The 17,433-nt window shown below is 37.5% G+C and overlaps 2 protein-coding genes and 1 long non-coding RNA gene across 8 annotated transcripts; 1 reads left to right on the top strand and 2 right to left on the bottom strand.

Moving 5' to 3' along the window:
- Positions 1-225: 225 nt before the first annotated feature.
- On the bottom strand, positions 226-8,825 carry LOC8283843 (TBC1 domain family member 2B). 5 transcript variants are annotated; one of them, XM_002525156.4, is made up of 18 exons: positions 8,622-8,825; positions 8,059-8,128; positions 6,690-7,610; positions 6,461-6,607; positions 6,225-6,338; positions 5,679-5,737; positions 5,266-5,332; positions 5,070-5,121; positions 4,870-4,962; positions 4,659-4,742; positions 4,121-4,518; positions 3,900-3,961; positions 3,252-3,321; positions 2,583-2,663; positions 2,335-2,436; positions 1,980-2,104; positions 846-936; positions 226-515 (listed from the first exon to the last, which is right to left on the bottom strand). In XM_002525156.4, the coding sequence occupies exons 1-18, from the start codon at positions 8,669-8,671 to the stop codon at positions 417-419; spliced, it is 2,685 nt and encodes an 894-aa protein (XP_002525202.1). In that variant the 5' UTR covers positions 8,672-8,825; the 3' UTR covers positions 226-416. The 5 variants fall into 5 exon arrangements, 4 of the variants coding, with proteins under 4 accessions (XP_002525202.1, XP_015578484.1, XP_015578485.1 ...); XM_015722998.3 differs by having other exon boundaries at positions 846-931; XM_015722999.3 differs by lacking the exon at positions 8,622-8,825 and adding an exon at positions 8,251-8,589.
- A 727-nt stretch (positions 8,826-9,552) lies between these two features.
- Positions 9,553-11,220, bottom strand: LOC8283844 (glutathione S-transferase L3). 2 transcript variants are annotated; one of them, XM_048370176.1, is made up of 8 exons: positions 11,143-11,214; positions 10,959-11,045; positions 10,677-10,775; positions 10,464-10,566; positions 10,314-10,390; positions 10,073-10,180; positions 9,678-9,833; positions 9,553-9,607 (listed from the first exon to the last, which is right to left on the bottom strand). In XM_048370176.1, the coding sequence occupies exons 1-7, from the start codon at positions 11,170-11,172 to the stop codon at positions 9,801-9,803; spliced, it is 537 nt and encodes a 178-aa protein (XP_048226133.1). In that variant the 5' UTR covers positions 11,173-11,214; the 3' UTR covers positions 9,553-9,607; positions 9,678-9,800. The 2 variants fall into 2 exon arrangements, with proteins under 2 accessions (XP_048226133.1, XP_048226132.1); XM_048370175.1 differs by lacking the exon at positions 9,553-9,607 and having other exon boundaries at positions 9,754-9,892; positions 11,143-11,220.
- Positions 9,595-10,233, top strand: LOC125368684. Its single transcript, XR_007214441.1, has 3 exons — positions 9,595-9,734; positions 9,834-9,952; positions 10,019-10,233. It is a non-coding gene; the product is annotated as an uncharacterized LOC125368684 (long non-coding RNA).
- Positions 11,221-17,433: the final 6,213 nt, after the last annotated feature.

The raw sequence follows: 17,433 nt of genomic DNA, 5'->3' as shown, positions 1-17,433 counted from the left end.
TTTAAGAAATTGCTAACTACATACAACTAACAATAGCTACTTTACTCCTACCTCATCTTTGAAAGGAATCAGAAAACAACCATATACATATATATATATATATATATATATATATATATATATATATATATATATATAAACATATATGTATGAACAATGTTGTGAGCGAGTGATGATAAATTACATATAGTTCTCTAGGGGAAAAAAAAAAAGATGATGAACAGATTGAAGAAGAGAAGAGCAAAGAATTGCTTTAACTACTGTAAATCGACATTGACTAGTTCATGAGAATATATGGCTTCCTTACTCCTACAGTCAGTGTATGCATAATTACAGATACAAACTAGTGTGTTCTTGGGCAGCAGGTCCCAAACTGCTATAAATGCAAGACGCAGAGGTCTTCTGAAAACTTTCCCCTACATCTTCTCTTGGTCTCCACTTTCTTTCTGCAAAGAGTTTGGCTGTTTTCCCTCAATATTGGATATACCATCACCAAACTCCTCATTAGGTTTGCCCTGTCACATGCAATTTTGTAAGGTATTTTAAATTTGAAAACAATCACAAGGATATCATGGAGGCTTAAATCCAATTCAAGGGGAATTTTCTATTGAAAATCCTAAAACAATTAGAAAACCAACAAAGTGGACTACTAAATTCCTAATCTATACTAAGTTAGAAAAGAATTGAACTGTTTCATTTCGATAACATGCAAAACAATTCTTGTAAGCTGTCCTCTTCATTTTGACTGCTTCCATGTAGACTTAGCATTTCTTTACGGTTGGCTGCCCTTTTGAAAATAACAGAGCTACCCAAAAAAAGGAAGAAGTGACGATGCAAACACTTACCTTGTTTCTGTCACGCCAACCAAGGCCAAACTTCAATAGACTCATCCTTCTTCCTGGGCTCTCTGATGTGGAACTTCGACAATGAGCTAACCTACAGTGAAAGTGATATAGAGACATATTGATATACGAGACATATTAAAAATGCAGTTCCAACTATGTTTATATGGAGCTATTGATAAAGAAAGAGATTCTCTTGTTAAGAACATGAGTATGTAAAGCCTATGGCACAACCATTATGATCACAAGGTCATGTGCATTTGAAGCATGCGTAGGTGCATTAATGGGCATCATATAGTCCATGGAAAAAGCTTGTATAGGTAAAAGCCCATTCGGCAACCTTAGTTTGATCCATAATGATATTTCATGTGATCGCTACCAGAAGAAAAAGAAACACAGGAAGAAATCCCTTACAAATTGGAATTTATAGAACTAGTTGAAGACATCTTGCGTGGCAAGTGTGATTTCTAACTTCACTTTCAAATCATTTTCAAGTTTCTTATTTCCATATGGGGTTGGGAGGTTTATAGAAGCACAATTCAGTGTCACTGGAACCATCTGAAAATGCTTCTTGTCCTTTTAGCATCCATCAATTGTTCATTTCCCACTAAAGAAAAGGACAAATAAGGACCACTTAAAAAAGGATTACCAGTCATTGCATATTTTTAGTATATACGCATTACTTAACATGAATGTTTCAATTGCAAGAAAATATGATAGAACTTTGATCAACTTTAGATCCATAACTCAAAATTAAAGTGGCATTAGATAGCCACTGCCAAAGACAGCAAATGTGCTACTCTTTGTCAAGAAGGTTAAGGTCATAAAACAGGAAAGACCTAACGTTCAGGACCAACCTGTTGGCCATTCGGCATAATTTGGAGATGCTAGTTAGATGCAATTTACATCTTTTGTGGATCGAAAGTAAGACTTTTCCAAGGTGGACTTCCCAAAACTTTTAGGATATTGTTTTTTTTACAGTCTAATCAACAGTTAGCTGGACTTGATAAGACGAGCATGTCAAACAGTCACATGCTCTAGTACTCATATTATGCAGTTGCATAATTAGTCACTTTCAATTTATGACCAGATTATGAGAAAAATAGAAAGAAAAATGTGATGTTTTTAATTGCGTACCTGGGAGAAGATTGTGCTTTAGATTGACCAGATTCATATTGCAAGGTAGCCTCCAACATTGATTCTGCCATGACTACCCTTTGCTCCATCTGAGTGACTGAAGCCATGGCCTTCTCATATTTTTGCTGCAAATTATAATAGTAATGTGGAACATAAAATTGGTGCAGTGCGAAATGGAAGGTCAAAAATATTGAAAATGTTCTTGGATAAATGTTGGAGAGACTCATCTCTCTGTAAGTTTAACTTAAAAGACATATAGTTTTATTTCAACTCCATAAATAATTAGACACTATTTTCAATTTCCTGAATTGAAATATTGATAAAAAAAATACCCATCGAGGAGTTGAGAGGAAACCTGAAGTACAGTCAATGCATATCTCTGAGCAGCTGCATCTCGCTCAGCACGTACACGAGCTTCTTCAGTTATCCTCTGTTCTTGCTCTACCCGCATCAAGACCTAGAACATGAATAGATTTTCTACATATTATATTCATTCATCACAGCATAAGTATGGATAATTTTCCAGAAGCATGTAGAAGAGAAAACATCCACTCGCCAGAGTTGAAAGAGAGGCCATTGTAGAAAATATTAGGAAATGAGTACCTGAAGCATTGCAGCTTCCTGTTCTCTCTTATCAGAAAGGGCCTGCTGAAGATCGGCTACCTCTTGCTCCAATTGCTCAATCTGCAATGAATCTCAAGTTTCACAAGCAAGTTTAGTGGCAAGAAGCTTAAATAGAAAATGGAGTGAAGATGTCACACATGGTGATTCAGTCAGCTACTAGCTTCAGTAGAAAATACAAACATCCTTATGTCGGTGGATTTTTGGAAATTCTTTTGTTTCCTACTTTAAATACCAGGGGATTCATAGGAGGCCTTCTTAATTAGGTTTATGCCAATCAGCATGGAAGCTAAACATACAATGTTTAATTGATGAGATTTAAATCCAAAACAAATCAAGGACAAGTTATCAAAGGTATTTGTGCTCCACCAATAAAAACCATCAAAGATTACAATGTAGCCTCACAAAGGAAAATTATTGAGAAAAATTAATTATATAAAGGCAATAGATTTGTGTAAAGTATTTAAATGGTAGATGCATAAGGGTTTATCAAGGGTACTCAAACTACACTATTCCACAGAATTTATATAGCTGACACAACAAACTTGCAAAACAAGATGGAGAAAAGTGCATCAAATTTCCTTTTTGCATGTAAGTCAATTACTGTGACGTAAACAGAAGCAATAATATCCTAATCAACTTTAAATGTACCTTTGCACTCAACTGCCGTCGATTATCTTCTTTGACCATCTCCATGAATGCTGTCTCCAGCTCCTCAGCTCTGGAAAAAACAAGAATTACACATGAACTGAATGAAGTATATCATGGATATATGTGAAAGATGAAAAAAATAGGTCATTAGCAATTATATTGTTGTTATATGAGTTTCTCCTAGCTTCAGAACCAATTTCGAACTATTGGTTGTTATGAATAGCCCTTGAACAGAATCATAAAAGGAGGGTGTCTGTTCAAAATTAAATAAAGGATGGATAGAAGAATCATGTACACATGAGTTTTTCCTAGCTTCAGACCCAATTTCCACCTATTGGTTGTTATGAGTAGCCCTTGAACAGAATCATAAAAGGAGGGTATCTGTTCAAAATTAAATAAAGGCAGATAGAAGAATCATGTACACAGGAATAACAGAGTGCAAGCAAGAAGGCTAAATAATCCAATGCATGTAAATGACAGCAGAATATGTAAAACAGATTACAAAAGTATACCATGGGATTCTGACAGCATTTTTGTTGGCTCCGATTGCATGAATTTCATTTCATCATGTTATCTTGAATACATATGAGTACAATAAAACTACATCCTAGAAAGTTGCAGAAAACAGACACTACTAAAAGTACTAACCTAAGTATGGCAGATCTTTTCTCCTCCAGCAACCTACACAATTCAACCTTAAACCAAACCACCTGCACAAAAGCTGTTAATGGCTGAAATTTAAAATGAGTGGAAACAAATGCTTTAACTTTTCAAAAACCTATGAAAAAAAACCTCTAAGCTTACCTTGACTAAATTAATTTTCAGGAATCATCAGTACTAATTTAGAAAAGATGAAAAGAGAAAGGTACCTGCTCTTGAAGGTCCGGTAGTGAATCTACTTCAGTGTCAACAGTAAGGCCTCCAAGCAAAGCATCTAGATTAGAGGAAGGATGCTCCGATTTAGAATCTCCTTCACAAGTCTTTTCTTCTTCTGTTAGTGATCCAGGATCATGCTTGAAACTATACAGCTTTGATGCAAGGCCTTTAGAATCCTTCCATACTCTACCCCTTTTTGATCTTTCCTCAACTACTAGTAGTACAGCAGGTCTATGCTTTTCTCTCAACTCCTGCAATCGAGCTTCATTTACAGCCAAAAAACCCATGCAAGCAGTAAAAACCAGCTGACTGCTATCAAATGTTGACCCAGCAAGGGACTGCAACAAAGTAATAGCATCGCCAGCATCTTTAGTTGTCACTAGGGCTGGACCTACAAGAAATTGAATGGCATGCAATTAGATTGCTCTTAATTCCCTAAAAACAACAGGAGATTGCAATTTACACAAAATTGGAACTAAACATATAGAAAGAGGAAAAGCACTTTCTTTTGTAATATACTTTAACTAATACCATATAATTCCATTAAAGCAAGTGCAGTTCGGAACAGCATCACACGATTGCCTTCAAATAGAAGAACGTCCCAAATTCGGAGAACTGAAGATAAAAAAAGAACCATTGCAGTTCAAATCAAAGTCGATCTAGAAACATGAAATAACAGAAAACAAAATTAAGTAGAATAGAGTGTAAAATATATTTGCCATATGCAATCACATAATCTCACCACTTTCCCAAGGAATCATATTGACAAAGATGGAAAGGAACCAAGGTCCAGAGATCCATGCCACCTGCACTCCCAAGTAATCCAGATGATTAACTGCACAAGAGGCATAATTAAAATGAAAAACTATCCACATATATTCATGTGAGAAAAGAAACATAGAATAGAATGTTAAATATAGCAACTGCTGGACATAGACAAACCCAGTTTAGGAAATCTTTCTCGCATCAACTCCTCAAAAACAAGTTGGTCCACCTAACAACACAAAGTAACTAATTAAGCGAACATAAAATAACTGAAAAGGATCCATTCTGTGAGTATAAAGTTGACCTATCAAAGTCTGCATACAAGTATACATGTATGCCAAAGCAGAAATGTATTTTATAAGATATGACACACCTGTGATTCTATCATTTCTTCTGTATAGTAACCATCAAAATAGTCATCAATGATGCCCACTAAAGTCCTGAAGAATTCCACCAAAACATTTTGGCACATCAAGCTTCTCGAGATATAATAATAAGGTTAATAATGTATCTCTCATGAAAACAAAAACTGATATATTGATGCACTCATTTCTAGTAGACAATTAATGAACCAGATAATCCACTACTTTTAAAATCCATTTGTATGTACCAAGAAAATAAATGATTTTCTGTGTTGCAGAGAGAGAAAAAACCAGCTATATAACTTATGCTTCGGAATCAAGGACTGCACATTCAAGTGTTTTATATAATAACCTTTCCTCAATCCATTTTTAACACATCTTTGTTTAAGATAATGCACAAAAGAGATAGACTTCACAGACATACCAAAAGGCATTTTCCTCGGGCATCAAAAGTAGCAATAGTCCAGCAAAGAAATTCATTGCCTGCATTTACGTTCATACTGAAATAAATAACAAGGATGATTATACAAACTGTGTTAATTATGTCATCACTTATGGTTCTTTATAAATGAAGTCAATACGTGAATAACATATAAGGTCTCTGATGCCCAGCTATTTTGATCATTGCAATTTATGCTTTACTATCAGGCGTTTGATTTGAACTGGCAAAGATATAATCTCTTTGATCTCAGTTTTTGTGATTTATGTGAACAGAAGGATGTGGAAACAAAATCAATGACATTGAAGAACACAGAGGAAAAAAGAAATTCTAAAGCATGGAAAGTCTCTAGTTTTTGATTAATAATATTTTTCCAATTGGTGGTAATTGTCATCTTTGCTTGGAGCCATAAGAACAATGTCTATACAATTATCCAAACTGAAAAGATTGGAGCAAATACATCAAGGCTGTTTTTCGGGTTAAGTTAGAATGCACATTGCACAGAGAAAGATTGCTTTGGACTCCAACTACCTGACAATACCCGACAGAGGGATTATGTCGTGCATAAGCTAAAAGCAAACGCCTCAAGGAATCCCTGCCATGCTCATCCAAAGCAGGATGACCCGGGAAAGTTCGCGGTATATCCTGCAACGGAAAAATATAATCATTCTAGGGAGAAACCTGGATTGCAATCCAAAGAAAAAGAAGTAGGACCTACAAATTGAAAAGATTGAACGATAAAGTCCTAGGCGCATGCAACTAATGACCTTCTCAATCTGCCTTTTCCATTTCCTGGCTGCGCCAGTTGAGTCACAATGGTCCTTGCAATCATCATCATTAGTTTCTTCAGCCAGCAATTCCTCATAATATCTCTCCACGCGACGTGCCTTTATGCCAACAAAGGCTTGCCATACCTATAGTGCAGATGGTTAATATGTACTTTTTACAATATAGGAACTTAAAGAACATTGACAAATTAAATAGTGTTAGTTTCACCTCTCCTCTAAGATCCTTTGGTACTCCCCCATGAACAAGGAACTCAAGTTCTTCTTTCCAATGAAAGAACAGTTCTGGGGAGGTATCATCATCCATAATATTGTACTCTTCGGGTGTTTTGATCTTTTCATCTGAAGTAACCTTAACAGAGATGTCCCCATCAACATCCTCTTTGAGTTCTCCACCTACAAGTTCTGCCTCTTTTGTTGACAGAAGATTATCTTGGCTTGCAACGAATTGCTTGTGGTTCATATTCTTTACCTTCTTAACACGTGAAGTCATCATACTTTCAATGGCATGGAGGGATAGTCTAGTCCCAGACCATGTTTGAATCTTACCTGCCTTTGCTTGTTTTGAAAGCAGCTCCTTGTTTCTAGGTTCTTCTAAAAGCTGCACCTTGTTTTCTGGTTCTTCTGGATGCTGCACCTCGTTTTCTAGTCTTTCTGGAAACTGCACCTTTGCTTGTTCTTCTGAATGCTGCACCTTGTTTTCTAGTTTCTCTAAAGAATGCACCTCACTTTCTGGTCCTTCTGAGTGTTGCACCACCCGTTTGGGTTCCTTTAAAATCTTGTCCTCTTTTTGCGATCCTTTAAAATGTTCTACCTCCTTTCCAGGCTCTTCTGAAGATTGCACCTCTTCCTGGTGCACCTTTGAAAATTGCACCACTTTCTCAGGTTCCTCTGAAAGTTGCACCTCCTTCCCAGGATCACAATCTGTTGAACCATCGGAATCAGACTTCTTTGCACTTGAATCATCCCCAACTTGACCCCTTTGTAAATTGGTCTTTTCTCCAAATTCAGCAGTTTTAGCCTGCAACCTCTCTCCAGATTCCTCTTCTTCTTCAGATGAGCATAAATGATCAGATTTTGCTTCTTGTTCAAGGAAGACCCTCCACTTCTCTGCTCTTTCCTCTTCTTCCTCCTGATACCACGAATATGTTACTAAGCTGGGGAGAAGAGCATCTTTTACTTGTATTGTTTCCACTCTTTTAATCTCAGGACAAAACTACATGAACTAATTCAGTAAAGCAATATCTTAAAGATTGTTTTTACCACAAAGCAGAATACAACATATTGCATATCGTAATAATTGACTAGAAAATATTAATGTCTCCATAGACCTGAGGGAAAGATTGCAGTGGTAGCTTTTACTGATACAATAATAGAAAATATGTTAAAACCATTAGATTCTCCTGAACAACAATGAATTTTGTTTAAATGGTTCCTGATTCAAGGGAATCATAAGAAAGAAGAATGCAAATCATCATGAATTTAGAAAATTTCTAAGAACATGAGTGGAATTTTTAAAAGATTACGCAACCTGGATAGCAAGTGCTTTGTATCTAAAGGGGAATAAAAGGAAAATGTACCTTGTAGATGTTAAGGTACTCTCTATATCTTTGAACGTGTTGAGGTCTCAAAGCAAATCCATAGGCATCTCTATACAAAGCAAAGAAAAGGGATAATAAACATAGGCTGATTCCAAGATCATTAACATAAAGAAATCGCCACAAACATTTGAACAAGTTAGGAAAGAAAAAAAAAAAAAAACAGAAACATGCCTGGAATCAACCTCCAATGAGCGCCTACTCAACAAGGACAACAACATACTTTACATACAAATCTAAATCTACAACCGCCCATAGCTCTCTTCTCCTCTTCTCTTCTCTACTCTATGGCACCAATCTGATATATGATTCGATTCCTAGACAGAGATATACAATCTAACCTAAACCTAGTAAGAGAATATCATTATCATCCTCGGTTAAATTCCATATAATCAAGAGCTGTAAAAGATGTTCCAAACATCATTGTTAGCAATGGATGAGACAAAAAGAGTTATCAATTTCATGAAAAGGAGAGAATTTGTCAAAGAGAGAATTATATGAGAAACATAAGCAAAAAGAGACGCGTGGACGCACAGAGATTATACCTCGTGTGTTGGAGGATAGTGCGGTGGAGATTAAAGTTGTCCTCCGCCATTTTCGAATTGCAGTATAAATGTTTGAAAATAAGTTGAGGATTTCAGATAACTGAATTTTGCCTCTAAAATGTACACAGAAACGACGGATGGTCAGACGATGTTGTTGCATTGGCATTGGCATTGGCAGTGGCATTGGCGGGGGATCTCTTCTCTTTAATTCGCGCATTCGTTTTTGTTCAGCAACGTGGCGGGCCTTTTATAACCAACACATGTCACTTTCATGTCAAAACTTTTTAACTTACTGCTCTCGGCTCTACCGACACATGGAAGTCTACCATTATTATATTATTATTTTAATTGTAAATCATTTTTTATAAATCAACTAATTTAATTGTATTTAGCTTAAAGAACAACACAAGCTCAATATTTTAAATCAATGAAATCATTAACATAACCCAAATAGCTAGTTTACTTATATAGAACCATCACCATATCATTGTATTAACAGCACCAAATTATACTCTTCAACCAAACTTCCATTCAAGACGCACAGAGCCTCTTTGGGATTATTAAAGAACAGTTTCCAACAACTCGAGACAATCTAGAAAGCAGGTCTGGCCGAGTCTCTTATTCTGCCAGGATACACCATATGTAAGTGTAGAAACTGTTGTTATATTGATCTATGATGATGATTTACATAAGAATTCTGAGATTATATGAGTACTGTTATATACATGTATGTTTCTAACGGTCCTTTAGCTATCTGTGATTCTATTCTAATGTTCCTTTCTAGCTTGGGAGAGGTGGAATTGACCTTTCTTCCTTAGGGAAGAAAGATTGCTCCTTTTCTCTGATTTGTGGCCTGTGATGATCCGGATTGAGGCCATGACTAACAGTCTTTGACTGTTGGTTCTTTCTGATGATCCTTCCTTGTTAATTGTGATCTTGTTCCTCAACAGTAAGTAAAACACCCACTGCCAAGGTCATTACTGAGCCTGCAAATAACAATATATCAGATTTTGTATGCAACTTTAAAGGAAATTACTGCAATGTGTCGTGGCTTACCAGAAAGCTCTTCTTGTAAGATTCAACTAGTTCTTTGGAATCTGGTTTTGTCTGCTTGTAAGCCCCAATCTTGTTTATCTCTTGAAAGTTCCCCACCCACTCTTTTGTAATTGCTTGTTCTATCTAAGGACTAAAGTGTACGTCATCAAAATTCAGCTGCAGCAATGAGTGTTTTGTGGAAGTAATAGCAGTGAGTTACCGATGGAAGAATATTGCTGCTTGTGTGCACATTAGAGGAGAGGGACAGCAGTGAAACAATTGAAGAAGATGTCAAGGTATTTAGAGTTATTCTTAAGTTACAACATTCATTAACTCCGGGAACTGAGTCCCTTTACATACAGCACACCTTAAGCGTGGAGAAAAAGGATTAACCACTGGACACAAATGGGACCTACCTCAATCCAGGCTGCAAGTTTAGGCCTGCCTGCAGTAATGTCATACTTGAATACTTCTGATAAGAAGATTTGTAATCTTTCCACAAATGTTATGTAGGCTATGTCCGCCTGAAGAAGACATGAATAGTTCCATTCAAATCAAAGGAAGAACACTTAAATCATGTAACTATAGCACAAACCCAAATAGCAAAACATGTCAGACAGGGAGAAAAATGAACACAGAATTGAGAATGCTACATACCAAACTGAATTGGCCAAGAAAGAATGGTCCATCATCAAATTGCTGAAGAGCATTTTCCAAATAATCAAAAGCAGGACCTAAGGCGAGTTAGAATTTCAGTTAGCACAGTTTATATACAGAAAGCCGCCCTTATAAAATTCCAGGACTTACCAGCTTCTTTTGCTACATCTCCCCTAAATGAAGCAAACACAATTCTGTTGAATGTGTCCGTATAAGAAAACAACTCTTCAGCAAACTCTTTCTTGGCAGGATCCTGCAGTCCGCAATTTAACGCAATTGATTCAGCCTGACCTCCAACGCAAAACATAAACACATAGAAAAAGAAATTCAAGATGGTGGTGAATAGAGTTGAGCACGTCTTACATCAGGAAATAGAGAAGGCCCTTCAAAGTTGGTATCTATATATTTCATCAAATCAAGAGTCTCCCCGATAACTTTGCCATTGTGTTCCAAAGCTGGCACCTACAAACAAGGATGATAGCATAATCAAGTAAAGAAAGTAATAAGCAGGAATAGTTAACTGATACCCAAAAGCTAATTTAGTGTAGGAACACTGAGAAGTTCTTTTAGCAAAGACAAGTGTTTTGTTCGAGAGCGTAAAACAACTTAAAGTGTGTATGATATTATATCAGATGATAGACAGACCTTATTGACAGAGTAAAATTTCTCAGGGTACCAAGAAGGCCTATTATGAAGATTTAGAGGAACTAGCTTGATCTGATCTTGTAATCCCTGCAACCCAAATTGAGATATACATATGTATTACATATATTTAAAGTAGTAATAATAATAGAAGAGAGAAGAGAAGAAAGTTGAAAGAGCGAGGGACCTTGCAGTTTCTGGTGATCCAAACGGGCATGTGTAAGCTAAATACTGTTAGATATTCTTTTAGTAGTTTATCATGACCTGGTCTACAGGCATAGTTAGTGTTTGATTTAAGTTGTTATGCTTTCCAAAATTCTAACAGTTAGTTTCGTAATTTCTGTTTTGGATGATGTTTACTTGTTAGCTGTACAGCCTATTTAAGATGGCTTTACATTATTCAATAAAATAGCAGTATTCCTCTCAAACTCTATCTCTTTCATTTTTATTTTCTGCTGTTCACAGGCCTTTGATAATTTTGTACAATCAGCGATTGCTCGCTTTGATGGTCACTATGATCATTAGAGTATGTTGATGGAAATTTTTCTCAAATCCAAGGAGTATTGGCAAGTGGTTTCAGTGGGAATACCAGAGTTAGCTGAGAGCACAACAGCAACGAATGCACAAAAACAGAAATTGAAGGATCTTAAGGCGAAGAATTATCTTTTCCAAGCGATTGATCGTTCATTCTTGGAAACTATCCTTTTCAAAGACACATCAAAGGAAATTTGGGATTCAATGAAAAAGAAATTCCAAGGATCAGCTGGAGCAAAGAGGCAGCAGCTTCAAGCACTTCGCTCAGAGTTTGAAATTCATCGGATGAAATCTGGCGAATCCGTTTCTGACTTCTTCTCAAGAACGATGGCCATCATCAGCAAGATGAGAACATTTGGAGAGAAAATAGAGGATGTGGTTATAGTCGAAGAAATTCTTCGCTCATTGACACCAAAATATAATTATGTGGTTTGTTCAATTGAGGAGTCAAAAAATATTGATCTTTTATCCATTGATGAATTGTAAGGTTCATTATTGGTTCATGAAAGAAAATTGCTGCAGCAAGACAATGCGGAGTCAGCATTGAAAGTTGTGGAAATACAGTTGAATATTAATCTATGATGATTTATTGATATGAATTCTAAGATTATTGAGCATGTGTGATCTGTTATAAACATGTATACTTGCAACGGTTCTTTTGCTATCTATGATCCTATTCTAACGTTCCTTTCTAGCTTGGGAAGGGTGGAAGTGGGAAGAAAGGTCGCTCATTTTCCCTGTTTTGATGCCTGTGATGATCTGTTGCTGTGTGATGATCGGTCGATGAGCTGCGAAGGCTGACCCACAGCCACATTTGTCTGTGCTGGTTCTTCCTGAAGGTCTTTGGTCTTTGACTTGGTTGTGCTTTGGTCTTGTTGCTCAACACTCCCCCTCAAGATGGGTTCAAATAAATTAATGGAACCCATCTTGGTGAGAAGCCTATGATGATGAGATTTGTCTAGAGCCTTAGTAAAGATATCTGCCAATTGTTCATTGCTCCTGATGAATGGAGTTTCAATTTCTCCAGATTGAACATTTTCCCTTATAAAGTGACAATCTACTTCGATGTGTTTAGTGCGCTCGTGAAAACGGGGTTTGAGGCAATATGTCTTCCTACTTGATTATCACAGTACATCTTTATTGGTTCTTTGATCTTAATCCCCATATATGTAAGAACTTGCTTGATCCATATTAGATCCTATTTTGTTTCTTGCTTTTCCAAGTTATTAGATTGCCACCCATAAATGTACGAGAGGTTGATTTTGTCCCCTTAATCTCCATCGGGAAAAGCCAATAATATCATTTGAATCGTTATTTTCATCCAAATCCCTTGACCAGAGTCCCCGAGATACCTAAGGATCCTATTGATGGCATCTAAATGACTAGTGGCGAGGTGCATGCATGAACCGATTACCACACACCTCCAACGGTGGGAGTGTGTCTCAGTCCGAGATAGATTAGTTTCCCTACTAGTCGTTATGTTAGGTGTCTCATATTGTCTAAGGGATTGTCGTCTTCAAGGTTAAGTTTAACTTTAGTCTCCATTGGTGAATCTACAGGTTTTACTCCTAGTTTCCCTATTTCTTTTAATAGATCAAGGACGTACTTTATTTGAGACAGAAATAGACCTTTATGAGATTTGGCTATTTCTATTCCAAGAAAGTAGGACAATTGTCCGAGATCTTTGATGTCAAATTTCTCTTTTAATTTTCGTTTTACTTCCTCAATTTCTTCATTATTGGTGCCTGTTATAATAATATCGTCAACATAAATGAGAATAATGATGGTGCAGAAATGAGTATGTTTAACAAACATAGAAGAATCAGATGCACTTTTAATGAAATTGAGTTTTAAAAGAAAAAGGCTTAGCTTGGCATACCATGCTCTTGGAGATTGTTTCAATCCATAGATGGCCTTTTTTAGTTTACATACCATGGATTGGTTGGTGGTGGCCTCATAACCTGGGGGTGGAGTCATATATACCTCTTCTTCGAGAGTCCCTTAGAGGAAAGCATTTTTTACGTCCATTTGATATAGGCTCCATCCTGAGTTAGTATAGAACACGTACAAAATACGAATAACCGGTGCTCATTTCTTTGGTGCAAAGGTTTCCTGATAGTCTACCCCATATGTTTGAGTAAACCCCTTTGCTACCAATCCAGCCTTATATCGCTCAATTGTTCCATCATGTTTATATTTAATTTTATATACCCATTTGCACCCAACAGGTTTTTTATTTTATGGTAGAGGAACTAATGTCCAGTGTCATTTTTTCAAGGGCTCCTCCTTCATGGCCTGACACCATTTAGAATCGGTGTTAGCCTCGTAGGAAGGAAGATGGCTCAAGTATGGGAGATGAGTTTATCTAGGTAGTTCCTATATGAGTTGGATATATTATGGTAGCTAGTGAAGCTTTGAATAGGATACATCACCTGGGACACATATCCCTAAGTAAGTCCGACGGGTGGTCCAGAGGGTCCGGATGATCTCAGGCGTAGGCTTCAACTTCTTAGTGATCTATCTCCCCTCAAGAAGTGTCCCTTGAATGAGGTAACCTTGACTTCGCGGTTGGTCTCGATACTGAGTTGTCTCGCTGCATGGCTATGGAAGCCGTACCGAAAAAGACAAAAATTATCCTGAAATAAAGGAGGACCCATGGGAGGGGTGAGGTTAGTAAAATAAGGTGTACATTCATCAAAGGACACATCCCTGAGGTATAGGTCTTGTAAGTGCAGAGTCATAGCACTTATATCCCTTTTTGTTGAAGAATACCCTAAGAATACTGTTTTAACTAGGTTCCAGCTATGAGAACGTTTAACATGAACAAAGGCGGTGCACCCAAAACTCTAATGTGCCCTAGTTCAATTTTTCTATCCTTTAGAATTTCAAGAGGACTGCGATTGTCGTCGAGTTTTGGACTAGGGAGGGCTAATGAAGTGTGAGTTTGAAGAGCATCGGACCAAAAAATTGTAGGAACGTTATTTTGAAAAGTAAGGATCTAGTGACTTCAAGAAGATGACGATTTTTCCTTTCACGGACTCCATTTTGCTCGGGAGTGTAAATGTGTGTCTGGCAGATGCCACAGAAAAAAATTAAAAAATTGTTTATTGATATATTCAGTACCGTTATCAGATTTGAAGATCTTAATGTTGGTATTATATTGGTTTTGAATGAAGTTGTAGAAATTTTGAAAACAAGCGAAAACTTCATTTTTCTCTTTTAGCAAATAAACCCACGTAAGGCGAGAGAAATCATCAATAAAGGTGGCAAAATAACGAAAATGATTGTAGGAGATACAGGGGGCAGGTTTTCAAACATCAAAGTGAATTAAGTCAAATATTTTGGTCGAAGTGGTGGAGGATACAGGAAAGGGCAATCTAGTATGCTTTAAAAATTTGCAAGTGTCACAACAACCAGAATTTATTTTTAGACAAAATAATTGATTTAAAACTTTATCAGTCGGATGCCCAAACCGCCTATGAAGTAATGTGCTGTGGTCGATAGATTTGGAGAGAAGACATTGATTGACAGGGTTAGTAAGGTAATATAATCCATTTTCAAGGTATCCCTCACCAATCGCTTCCTTGAAATATACACTAAGATGTGAGAAAATTACATTACAATTTAAAGAACGGGTTATTTTACCAACAGATAATAAATTGGATATAAAATTAGGTAATAAAAGAATGTCATGAATTGAATTAGTGTTATGTAACAATTTTTTGAGAGTCAAAACCAATTAAACGATCACGTGTGAGTTGGTAGGAACAAAATTGTAATTTTGTCGAGTCCCAGTCATGATCGATTTGCCGAGTCAATAATCCATTTAGAAGATTTTTTATAATTTTGGGATACTAAACCACCACAGGATTGCTGAAGTCAGAAATACCTGGAGTCGAGACAAAATTCGAGAAACTTGGTGATTTTCTATTGGGCAGTTGGGCCGAGCCGTTGGTGGTAGTTGGTAGTCATGACCGGTTGTTGCCCTCGAGCGAGTCGAATTAGCCTAGTTGAGTCTCTCTCGGCTGGTATCCAGTCGGTCGGCAGGTACAGCCCAAGGTGGAAGGCCCGCCGACGGTCAAAGGTGCCGGCTGCCGGTGGAATTAAACGTATCTGCTGACGCCATACGACCAGCGCCATAACATGAAACCTCACCTCGAACTTTCCCAAATGCTCAGCCCTTGCTCTTCTCCCGCGCTCGCCTCTCCATCGCTTTCGCTATCGGAGATGTGGATGAAGATGCAGCCGGTGTGACTTGCTTTTGGGTCATCGTCTCACGGCCTGTTCGAGGCGCTCGTGAGTGGGAAGCGAAGGCCCTTTCTTCCTTGCCTGCCGTCGTTGTCCCACCGCTCCTTCTGAACAAGCGGACAGGTGGGTGGGGAGTTTGGGACAAGTAGTCATCGGGGGCTCGTGGAATCGAGGCCCGGAGGTAAAAGTGAACACAAGGTCCTGTCGTCTTCTTGGGGCTTTGGTTCGACAGAGTCGGGTGGGAGTGTAGCCTTGGCTCTCCACCGAGGAGTCGAGTAATCTCGGTTCGCCCCGAATGTGCGCAGACCGGGGCCAAGTCCTTTGTTTTACTTACGATAATTCCCTCGGTTTGAATATGTAGCGCATAATTTTGTTCTTGACCATATAATTTTTTTAACTTTTCCCATATGGCTGTGGTGATGATGCGACTGCCCCAGCTTGCAACAGAGGCTCAATCGTGTTGGTCGGGCGATATGACCATATGGTTAGTCGTCTGCCAATCTTCGATTGCCTCAATCTCTGCTGGGATTGGGATCGATCAGTGGTCGTCCTGTGTCCCGAATAACCCTAATTTTTTTTTTTTCGAGGCGCGGATGTGTATATCCTCTGCCTCACCATTGAAAGTAATTTTAATTACCCGTTAGTATGATGTTAGTGAGTTTGGTAAGATCGTTTTGAGACATGATAAGAAATTTGATCGGTTGGATTTGAGATTGTGTGGGTAGGTGATGTGATCACTCTTGCCACGATACCATGTGGAAATACAGTTGAATATTAATCTATGATGATTTATTGATATGAATTCTAAGATTATTGAGCATGTGTGATGCATTATACATGTATACTTAGCTGCAATTTCTTTTGCTATCTAGATCCTATTCTACGTTCCTTCTCTTCTCGTGGGAAGTGAAGAATGATCTTCTTCCTTAGTGGAAGGTGCTGCCTTCCACTCCCCGTTTGATGTTCTCGATGATGGCTTCCCGATCGGGCATTGGGCCATGACCACGACCACATCTTCCATCGATGCCTGTCTGATGAATGCGCTGTCCAGGCGTCAGGTGTGTGGCAAACAAAAGTGTCATTAGATCACTCGAGCAAAGGAGATAAAGGACGTGGAAATGGCAATGACACAGCAGAGGGTAGAGGTGATGAGGTCACACCACAACGGTCGAGTAGGAGAAGCTATGGTCATCACACCGTAAGAATCAACATCAAACGAGCCCCCTGTTAAGAACGGAAGGCAAGCCAAGCATCGAGATAAGTCGAATGGGAATGCTATGCTGCTCAAGGAGTATAGTCTTGAGCATTGGTAAGTCTTAAGATTGGTGATTCCGAACCACCGCAATACTACCGAATCGAATATTTTTTAATACGAATGACCGATTAGGCGGATTTGAATTTTATCTATGTACAGATACGTAGCAGGTTCTTTAGTAAAAACTCCATAACAAGCACCGAACCAAGTCCCGTAACGTATCTCGATAGAATCGAATTTTTACATATATTTATTAATAATTATTTATATTATATAAATAATACCTATTAAAAATAATTATAATATTATAAAATACTTTATACTCTAATAAAAAAAATTATTTTATATTTATCAATTTTATATAATTCAAATAATTATTATCGAAATAAAAAATACTCTGCATATTAAAAATAACTATGATATTATAATATACTTTATACT

Source organism: Ricinus communis, chromosome 10, assembly GCF_019578655.1.
Source record: "Ricinus communis isolate WT05 ecotype wild-type chromosome 10, ASM1957865v1, whole genome shotgun sequence".
Lineage (NCBI taxonomy): Eukaryota > Viridiplantae > Streptophyta > Magnoliopsida > Malpighiales > Euphorbiaceae > Ricinus > Ricinus communis.
Note: the sequence above shows the minus strand (reverse complement) of the source record. Positions and strands in the feature narration are given on the sequence as shown.

Excerpts from the sequence above, each read along its gene's own strand:
- LOC8283843 (XM_002525156.4), bottom strand. The coding sequence starts at position 8,671 with ATGGCGGAGGACAACTTTAATCTCCACCGCACTATCCTCCAACACACG. Across the intron at positions 4,519-4,658 it reads TGCTTTAATGGAATTATATG|GTCCAGCCCTAGTGACAACT; the intron begins GTATTAGTTAAA and ends AATTTCTTGTAG. Across the intron at positions 3,322-3,899 it reads AAAAGATCTGCCATACTTAG|AGCTGAGGAGCTGGAGACAG; the intron begins GTTAGTACTTTT and ends TGTTTTTTCCAG.
- LOC8283844 (XM_048370175.1), bottom strand. The coding sequence starts at position 11,172 with ATGCCCGTTTGGATCACCAGAAACTGCAAG. Across the intron at positions 10,776-10,958 it reads AATTTTACTCTGTCAATAAG|GTGCCAGCTTTGGAACACAA; the intron begins GTCTGTCTATCA and ends CCTTGTTTGTAG. Across the intron at positions 10,181-10,313 it reads TTCTTGGCCAATTCAGTTTG|GCGGACATAGCCTACATAAC; the intron begins GTATGTAGCATT and ends TGTCTTCTTCAG.